This window comes from Bos indicus, chromosome 24 (assembly GCF_029378745.1).
Source record: "Bos indicus isolate NIAB-ARS_2022 breed Sahiwal x Tharparkar chromosome 24, NIAB-ARS_B.indTharparkar_mat_pri_1.0, whole genome shotgun sequence".
Classification (NCBI taxonomy): Eukaryota; Metazoa; Chordata; class Mammalia; order Artiodactyla; family Bovidae; genus Bos; species Bos indicus.
Genome location: NC_091783.1, coordinates 59,099,473 through 59,109,546, shown reverse-complemented (window position 1 = coordinate 59,109,546; position 10,074 = coordinate 59,099,473). Strand labels below are relative to the sequence as shown.

The 10,074-nt window shown below is 45.1% G+C and overlaps 1 protein-coding gene across 3 annotated transcripts; it reads right to left on the bottom strand.

Annotated features, from left to right (window-relative positions):
• Window positions 1-5,316: 5,316 nt before the first annotated feature.
• On the bottom strand, window positions 5,317-9,785 carry PMAIP1 (phorbol-12-myristate-13-acetate-induced protein 1). Of its 3 annotated transcripts, none has more exons than XR_002183640.2 (2): window positions 8,457-9,084; window positions 5,317-7,003 (listed from the first exon to the last, which is right to left on the bottom strand). XR_002183640.2 is itself a non-coding variant. In XM_019986990.2 (2 exons), exons 1-2 carry the CDS (start codon window positions 9,591-9,593, stop codon window positions 6,897-6,899), a joined length of 165 nt encoding a protein of 54 aa, XP_019842549.2. In that variant the 5' UTR covers window positions 9,594-9,785; the 3' UTR covers window positions 5,317-6,896. The 3 variants fall into 3 exon arrangements, 1 of the variants encoding a protein (XP_019842549.2); XR_011563872.1 differs by lacking the exon at window positions 8,457-9,084 and adding an exon at window positions 7,295-7,386; XM_019986990.2 differs by lacking the exon at window positions 8,457-9,084 and adding an exon at window positions 9,536-9,785.
• Between the last annotated feature and the right edge of the window lie 289 nt (window positions 9,786-10,074).

Here is a 10,074-nt window from a genome sequence, read left to right as displayed (position 1 = left end):
CCCCAAAAATGGGACGTTTTTCCTCCTCTGCTCTGCTCTCTGATGAACTGACACACGTGTGTTTCCTGAAGACTGATGATCTGGGAATCACTAAACAGTAAAACCAGAGGGTGTCATAGCCCACACAGCCACCCAGCGCTCCCTGCCTCTCATTCAGCACAAGTCCAGATGAATCACGCAAAAGGCGGGCTCGGTCATTTCTACCTTCTCTATTGTTCGGGGTTTGTTTGTTTGTTTTATGGGGGCACCGATCTCTTCTACCTTCCTAATTCCTGCCTGACTTTCTGAAATAGGGCAGCCACACTGCTGTTTTGCCTGCATTCTTCAAATCCCTTTCTTTCCCATTGAGAATAGCCCTGCGGGCCTGTCTCAGGAGGTGCTGTTTGGGCGCTGGCTGGGAGCAGGCGAGCCGGCGGGGAGCGGATCTTTCAGAATTCCTTGCGCACTTGACCCAGAACCCCTCCCCGGGGCGCGGCGGGCCTCGGCCTCCCCGCGGGCCCCCGGGTTTCCGGGATAACCTGAGCCAGCTTCCAGCCTCCGGAGGCTGCGAGTCCATCGCTGGAGGTGGGGGTCATGGCTGTCCGGCTGCGCGAGAGGAATCCCAGCTGCTGCTACCCTTACCGGGATGTCTCCTTCATCAGCTGGGTTAATAATCAACCTGCAACCCTCAGGAAAACCCAGGGGTAGAATCCCTGGCTGGGGAACCCTTAGCTTTGCTCCGGAATGAGGACTCTCCCTTGTCCCACCGTGGGAAGCGGCCCTGTTCTGGGGGCAGGAGAGGGGAGCTTTGAGGTGACAGAGCTGCTGCTGCTACTGCTGCTAAGTCGCTTCAGTCGTGTCCGACTCTCTGCGGACCCCATAGACGGCAGCCCACCAGGCTGCCGTCCCTGGGATTCTCCAGGCAAGAACATTGGAGTGGGTTGCCATTTCCTTCTCCAATGCATGGAAGTGAAAAGTGAAAGGGAAGTCGCTCAGTCGTGTCCGACTCTTAGCGACCCCATGGACTGCAGCCCACCAGGCTTCTCCTTCCATGGGATTTTCCAGGCAAGAGTACTGGAGTGGGGTGCCTTTGCCTTCTCCGGAGGTGACAGAGGCATGGGTTCAAATCCTGTCTTCCGCTCTTTGGCCAATTGACTCTGGGGAGATGACTGGTTCCCAGAGGCTATTCCCTTCCCTATAGAATAAGAAAGATGATCATGCTTTCCAAATTATAAGCACTAAGTGAAACAGTAAAACCATCGTTTCTAAAATGCTGAGCTCCTCATGGGTGATCCGTAAATGGTTATTTAACTTGGAACTTCCCTGAGGGTCCAGTGGTTAAGAATCCACCTCACAATGTAAGGGACACAGGTTGGCTCCCTCGTTGGAGAACTAGGATCCCATGCACCAAGGAGAGTGTTGAAAGAGCCTGCATGATGCCACAAAGATTCCCAGTACCATGCAGTAAAATAATAAGTAAAAAAAAAATAAATAAAAACGTTAATGGTATTGATCTTGAAGTTTTGTCCACAGGAGGACAGACTCAGAGGAGCCCTATGGAAGCCCTGGGGTGGATGCCACTCAAGTTCCCTAAAGGCAGGTCTTCCCTTCTGTCCTGATGAGACAACTGCCCTCCCCGCCCCCCACTACGCCCCCCCCCCCCACTGCCACTGAACACAGCCTTATCCAAATCTAGTCCAAGCTAACCAGACCAGTTCTTCTTCCTGTTTCTTGAGATAGTATTGTGTAAATCAAGACGTGAATTTTTATATGAAAATGTTCAAGGGGCTTCAGGCAATCCAATAGTATTCGTGAAACCTAACACGAAGGAGGTGGCAATAAATGTTCTGCCATCACTAACAGGTCACAGATTAAAAGCAGTGCCCTCATTAAGGGAGAAACGGCCACTGCCTCTCCAGTTCCACACTGCCCTACTGCCTGCCTTCAAAAGCTTTCATTTTAGTCTAATTAATTGCACAAGATTTTCCACAGTTTGGTAAAGAAGCTAATACCTAACCCTCTGTCATGACAGTGCAGTTAAGGACACTCAGAGCGTGAGTGAGTCAGAAGTCAGGCACTTTCTCACCTCATCTGATTTTCAAGATGGTTTGAAATGGGTGCATTTTACACCATTTTAGAGGAAAACAGAGGTCAAGTCATTTATCCAGAGTTCCCCAAAGAGTAAGTGCTGAAACAACCGACTGACTCCAATGTCAGAAGCCAGTGACACTTGTGGGCAAAGGAACTTTGTGGTTTTGAAAATAGCTGGGTAAAGATGTGAAGTTGGAAACAAATCTCAGAAGCTCCGTCAGAGACTGTTAGTGAGAGAGCATGACAAAAAGGAGAAATGCCTTTTTTCTAAAACACTAGAGTACCAAGGTTTTTTTGTTTGTTTTATTTTTGCTTGTTTATTCTATTTTCAACCCAAACCCCAGCCCAGGCTCTGTGTGACATGCAATCTCAAAGTGGACAAGACTAGGAGGCGGTGTGAGACCCAGGCTTCTAAGCAAAGGAATCCAAATCTCCATCTACAACTCTCATTAATTTTCTGACATTTTGGTTTTCTAAAAAGCGGCCAGTTTGGAAGAAGACAGTAGGTAGGTATGACCATCACACTATAAATTGTTAAAGCAAATTTGTTTTTTTAAGATTTTTTTTTTTGGATGTGGACAATTTTTTAAAGCCTTTATTGAACCCATGCACAGAACTGCTTCTGTTCCATGCCTCGACCTCTTGGCTGTAGTGCATTCGGAATCCCAGCCCCACACGGGCACCCCTAATCAGGGATCCAGCCCATACACCCCACCTCCCTGATCCCCACCCTGGAAGGCGAAATCCCAGCCGCCAGGGAAGTAAGCAGTTTCTGAAAGTCCTCAAAAGAGACGCTCCTGCTAGCGTCTGCGTTGCACTGACAACCGTTTTGCTTTTGAACCATGACCTATTACGTAAGAAGACTCAGGTGATTCCACGGCCAGGTGTGTCCTGTCAGGTGGCCCTCAGCTATTTCCAGCCTCATATAAGAAGCAGGCCTGACGGAGTGAGGTCACCATCGGGGAAGCCAGGATGCACGGGCAATTCACATTTCCCAGAAATCATTTACGAGTCCGAGAAGTCCCTGCACGACTTCCTCCAGGACTTACCATCAATGTTGGGGAGAAGAGTCTGCGTGGTAGTTGGTTCTTTTTTTTGTTTTGTTTTGGGATGGTTTGGCGTTTTACATCCATGCTTTTACTTCTCACAAGCCCTTCAGTTCTCTCTGAATCCTGTCTGAAATAAAGGGGCGAGTAGGAAGTGTGATGCAAGGCCTTCTTTAGGCGTCTTTGTCACCCCATGTTCTGTTTCACACCACAAGGGACCTTGACGATCAGGGTCTCTGAATTCAGAGGAGCAACTCTGACTCAGACAGGCTGCCTCAGTTACACAGCTCAGCAGACTCTCAGACTCCTGCCTCGAAGCGTCCGGCTCCAGCATTCCAAAGTGGGGTTCCCTTTGCGCAGCCTCACTCTTGGTCACTGTTCTCTTTTCAAGGTGTATCTTCTGGGGCATCTTCCCCTCTGACAAAGGTGTGAGGAGTTTGACAGAATTCTCACCATTTATGCTGTTCCTGCCCAGTGTGGTGTATGTATGTGGGCAGTTATTGCAAGGGATTAAAACCCATAATCACAGGGCCCAGCATCCTTAGACTGAAGAACTTGTCTCATTCATAGATACAGGATAAATGACAGATGAAGAACTTGTCACTTTCCTAGATACAGGATAGACGACAGATAAGGAACTTATCTCATTCACAGATACAGGATAGATGATAGATGAAGAACTTGTCTCATTCATAGATACAGGATAGAGGATAGATGAAGAACTTGTCTCATTCATAGATACAGGATAGATGACAGATACATAGATGCTTTCCAAATATAGACTACTGAGGTTTTCTTTTAAATCTAAGTGCAAATCAAAAAGTATTTTTTAACATAGTAGCTACTTGTTTGTCAATAGATACAATTATGTGAACATCATGGGAACTTTTTTGACATTTAAATAGAGTTCTCAAAAAAAAAAATAGAGTTCTCAAATAGACTCACAGAGAATGAACTTATGAGGGAAGGGATAAGGAATTTGAGATCCACATGTACACACTGCTGTATTTAAAAGGGATAACCAACAAGGACCTGCTGTGGAGCACAGGGAACTCTGCTCAATGTTATGTGGCAGCCTGGATGGGGGGAGTTTGGGGGAGAAAGGATACACATATACATATGACTGAGTCTCTCTGCTGTGCACTTGAAACTGTCACATTAATTGGCTATACTCTAACATGAAGTTTTAAAAAAATGAGAGTTCTCAGGGAATAACGGAGAAGGCAATGGCAACCCACTCCAGTACTCTTGCCTGGAAAATCCCATGGACAGAGGAGCCTGGTAGGCTGCAGTCCATGGGGTCCCTAGGAGTTGGACACGACTGAACGACTTCACTTTCACTTTTCACTTTTATGCATTGGAGAAGGAAATGGAAACCCACTCCAGTGTCCTTGCCTGGAGAATCCCAGGGACGGGGGAGCCTGGTAGGCTGCCGTCTATGGGATCGCAGAGTCGAACACGACTGAAGCGACTTAGTAGCAGCAGCAGCAGCAGGGAATAATGCTCATGCCATCAAACACGGGCCCTGCCTTTTATGGAGTCAGGGCCCCCTGCCCTCCCCAGTTCTGCAGCCATCAGTTCCGCCAGCCACCTTCCCCCACAGCCCTTCCTCTCTCCCCATCTGAGGGAGGCGATTCACATCCCAGGACCTCAGCAGACTCAAGTGGGCAGGAGTGGGTCGGAGAGGCGGCTCTGAGACAAAAGGCAAGAAATGAGTATCTTTTGAGCTCTCCCACTCAAACAGGAAGGCCACTTGGGTCACACCTCCTTCAGCACATGACTAGCTGCAGATGATGCAATACCTGCAGCACAGGGCCAGGCGGCGGGAGGCAGCAGAAACAGCACCTAAGCCCCTGCCGGCAGGCAGACCAGGAGCAGCCAGGGACCCGGCCTCACCAAACCTCCAAGTGAGGCCTGAGTCTCCGCCGCCTCCAGGCATCCGTCTGCGGCACTCGGCAGCACCCGAGACCTATGCCTGGCATTCATTTCCTATTTTTCACTGCTTCCTTTCCCAATTAACGCATAAGTCTCTAGAGAGCAGAAATCATGCCAAATGTCCCGTAGCGCCCACTCCCACCACAGTACTGGGACAGAGGTGGTTTGGTCAAAAGCTAACTGCTGATGGAGGTTACTTAAAATATTTTGCTTTCACAATGAACACTCAGTAGCTCTCACGATGAAAAATAAACACACAGAAAAGTAATTTTTAATAGGTTATTTAATAGGTAATTTTTAAATTATTTAATAGGTTACAGCTACAGTATCAAATTTTAATTGTATATATGTATAAATATAGTTATAGACCATAAATATCCAAGTCAAAACATTCTCCTCTAGGCAGATGCTTCCCTCTCCCCCTCAAAAAAATCTTTGCAACTAAATAAACTAACAGCTTTAAGTAATACTGAAGAAAAAACATGCTGAGGTAATTTTTCATCTAAAGTGACTACAGCCTATATTAAAACATTCTTCTAGTAAGAGTTCAAGTAGTTATGAAACCCTTGCCTCAAAATTCCAAAATGCAACTTTATTATCAAATGAAAGAAAAAAATAGTTTAATGATAAATAAGTAAAATAAATAAGATTATTCCTGCTGAAATTCAATCTTGACAGTATTATTTCTTTTTTTATATATTTGTGGAGTTTTGTTGATAGCCTGGCCTTTTAATAATTGAAAACAGCAATTCATGAAGCCCGTCTCAGAATATACCTATTACTCTAACACTATATATATATAGATATACAGATTATATATAGCAGATGAAGTTATGCATATGTATGTAAATGGGATTTTCATTCTGGATGAGCAATCTGTTCCTTTTGAAAAATACATGTATGTATCTCAATTATGAAAATATGCTTACTCTCTCTTAAAAGATCACTCTTATACAATATACACTGAGTATAAGAAAGGACATTTTACAGATTTTAGAAACTTCTTTAAAAATATTCATTTTTTTATCAGCAGTTATATTAGAATATTCATCTTACCAAGTTTTAATTACAGCAGTTAAAAAAATCTATCGCTTTTTAAATTATTCCGAGTTATGCAAAGTCCCCATGATTCTTTTTCTTTTCTGCAAGAATTTCACTGGCACCAAGTTAACACTTCAAATTTTTTCAAAGTATATCACTTCCCAGGGTAAGGCTCATTGGAACACACTTAGTAAAAGATCTTCTGAACAGAAACAACAATACATCTCAACTCAAAAGAAACTTTCAAATTAGTTTATATTTTGTAGTGACCTATGAAATTAACATTCACTATCACATTCAGTGTTCTCAAAAAAAAATTTTACTCTTAACAAAGTAATATACATAAACCAAAGATTACACATCGTTCTGTCATTGTCACCCAAAAGGAGAAACAAACATGCAGTATACATTCTGTTTCCCAGCCCCTGACCAGAGTCTATAATCATTTGTCAGCTCCTCTTACACTGGGCAGCAACCTTCAGCAAAAATACTAGAACAAGTCTCTAAACAAAACCAAGATGTATAAAGAATTGATTCCATATGTCCAAAGCTCCTCCATTCTTGTTTTAAAATAAAAAGTGGATTTTTAATGTTCTCGAATCCCCAACAACAACTTCTGGCAAACCTTCGACAGAAATTTATGTGTGATGTATCCATCTTCATTTCCAAGAGCATTCAAAACCAACTGAGAGTCCCTTCACATTCTTCTCCATTACCAGGCAGTCTCTCCTCCAATTGATGAAATTTGTACCTACTGGGGAATCTTCCTTTGAAAGGAGTCTCCTCATTCGAAAGCATCTTAAGTCAAGTTCCTGAGCGGAGGAGTTTGGATATCAGATTCACAAGTTTCTGCCGGAAATTCAGTTTGTCTCCAATTCTCCTCAACTGAATGGCACATTCAACTTCAGGATCTGAAAAGGAAAGCAAAATATCAAAGTTACACTGACGTTGCAAACCGCAACCAGCAAGAGTTAATATGCCCATCCCAAGGACTAGTTGAGTATTTATCCCATAAAGCATTATCTTAACTTTACGTACACTTGTTTTCTGAATGTAAAGAAAGAAAAGCAACTTATACACACACGACATACACTAACATACAGTGACTCATAAACAACAGAAATAATTAAGCAAAAATAAAGACATTTAACTTGTGATTTTTTTTTTTTTTGAACATCCTGGATGAAGTAATGTTATCTTACTTTCAAATATAGACATTTATGTCATACACCACAAAGAGTGAGTGAGTTTCACAGCCTCAGGTGATCTCATCCTTTTCTTTCTCACTTAAGATTGGCTAGGGCAAGAAAAGTTAAATTCTTTTATGTTATTTTCAAGTACAACTCATTTTGTAAATGGCAATAATTCATAGTTCAGATTACGCCCTCATAATATGTAAATCTAAATGCATTATTTAAACAACTCTTTCAAGTTTTCTCACGAAAGACTCATAAAAGCTTATTCTAAAATTAAGTCCATATTTTCTAAAATAACTTAAAATTTTAAAACAAGTTCTTCCCAATCTGTACCAATCCACTGCCTCTATGGAGATGAGTGAAGCAAAAAACAAATAATGTTTAGTTCACGTGTTTACTATTTTTTAAGATTAATATACTGTAATAAACTGAATATAAGGGGAAAGTAATATTTATAATCTAATTTCTAAGTAAACTTCTAAAGTAAATGAAATCAACACCAAAGCTATACTGACCATAATTATTATTTTCTTGGATAGTTCGAAAAGCAATTCAGCTTCTTTTTGGTACATTTCAATATCATGTTCATGATCATTAAAAACCATTATGACTACAAATTAAAAACTGATTTACTTTGTAAACAGTCCTTACAAATTCCCTCTTTAGGCTCAAAATAACCAAATTCTCTTTTTACAAGAGCTGGGTAAAATTTTCATAATTCCTAAAAAAAAAATAATTATTAATCCCTAACAAGACACCTGATAAATTTCATAAGATATATTTCTTTATAGGCTATAGGACCAGGCATTTGGAAAAGTATTTAGTAAGACATGTCCTTCTCAGTTGACTTAGAAATACTAACACAATGCTAAAAAAACAATTATCATCCAGGCTACCGTTTTGAAAGCCCTGAATTGTAACAGAAAAAATTATCCCTTTCATCAAAAAAAAAAAAAAAAAAAGGAAACAGCACCGAGTTGTTTTCTTAATCTTTTTATTATATCTATAAATGTATTAATTAAAAACATAACTATGTGTGGTGATGGACCTTAGCTAAAGTTATTACAGTAATCATGTAACAATTGATAACATATATCAAATCATTATGCTGTTCACGTAAAACTAAGACAGTGTTATACCTCACATCTCAATTTTTTTTATGTCTCACCATCTAATCAAGTTTAAGAGGGACCTTTTTGCTGTCCCTTATTTAAGGGGGCCAAGTTGGACGGTGAAGGTTATGAAATTCTTGCAACACAGCCAGAACTCTTGGACATCACTGAAGACGGACAAAGCTTCTTCCCTCCGAAGCAAGAGCTGGAGAGCAGCCTTGTGCCAACTTAGCCACAGCCACACTGGCCATGCACCACTTCCTTTGCACGCCCCAGGGGCTCCATAAAATTAAACTACGTTTAAAAGGGGCCCAATTCCGTCTGATGTAACAGCAGTATGACCCACACGGATTTCCAGCCCACGGTCTTACTTCTTTGCTACTGCTCCTTAGCAGATGTCTGCTTTGTTTGATAAGATTTATAAAAGCGGGGAGGAGGAGAGGTGACCTGACGTTACTTACTGGGGCTACATGGATGGGGAAGGGCGGAGGAAGGGACGGATTAAACAACACTGTGGACCATCTTCTGTTTTTCTCTATGGCATTTCTGTAACTAATACCGACTGTCAAAATGGTATATTTTTAATTAACTAAGAAGCCTGGCCTTCTAGGCTTCTGACTTCGTTGGTCCTTTCGGGGCTTCCATAACCCTCCATCCGTCCTTTGCAGAACTGTGACGGCATCAAGCATTAGTATCACTTTTGTCGCTGCTGGGGCTGGGGACAGCGGTCAGACACGGAGAAGGGTCCTCAAAAGGTCCTGGACCCCGGAGGAAAAGGGCCTGTCTCGGGAAGCGCTGAACGCCAGCGGCGCCCCGGGCCGTGACAATGACTTTCTCCGCGTGGCCCCGGGGAGGGCGAGCGCGAACTAAAGGCAGGCGAAGGAGAGGCGGCTTTCGGCCGCCGCTCAAACGCAGCAGCATCCCCATCGCAAGGCTCGCCCCTTCCCTAGCCATCCCCACCGCCCCGGGTTAAACCCGCGAACAGCGTCCCGGAGGCGCCCCTAAAGCACGTGCCAGGGCGCGGGTCCCGCCCGGCTCTTAGGCCCGGGGGCGACGGGCTGCCCCTGCCCGGACCGAGATCGCGACCCCGACCCCCTTCCCGGTCAGGATCTCCGCGGGCCCCAGCTCTCCCTACCTGCCGGGACCCGCGTGGGGCTCGGCTGGGCGCTCTTACGAGCCCTCCTTCCAGGCATCTCTGCAGACGGCCGCCGGCGGACCCGGGCAACTCAGGGATGCAACCCGAGCACCTCGGGTCTGCAGGACGAGGGCCGCGAGCGGGGCGAACGGGCCGGAGACGACGGTCAGCACAGAGCAGGAGAAACTGAACCGCGCGCCTGCGAGAACCTGGCAGGACTGGCGATCGCCGCAGCCCGCGCTCGAGTCGTACGGGGACTTCCCGGTGACGTAGCGAAACCCACAGCTGGCCCCGCCCGTGCCCCGCCCCCAGCCCCGCCCCCCAGGGCCCACAAAGCACCCGGCCCCGCCCCCGGCTCGGGCCCCGCGCCGTGGGGGCGGGGACCCAGGCGGTGTGTGGCGAGGCGGGCTCAGCGCGGGAGGTAGACCCGGCCCGGCCCGGAAACTACTTCCTGGACCGAGGACTCGGCTGCAGGCGTGGCTGGGTCTCTGAGCTGCGAGCCGGGAAGGGTTGTCCTCGCGAACAGCTGGGGATGGGGA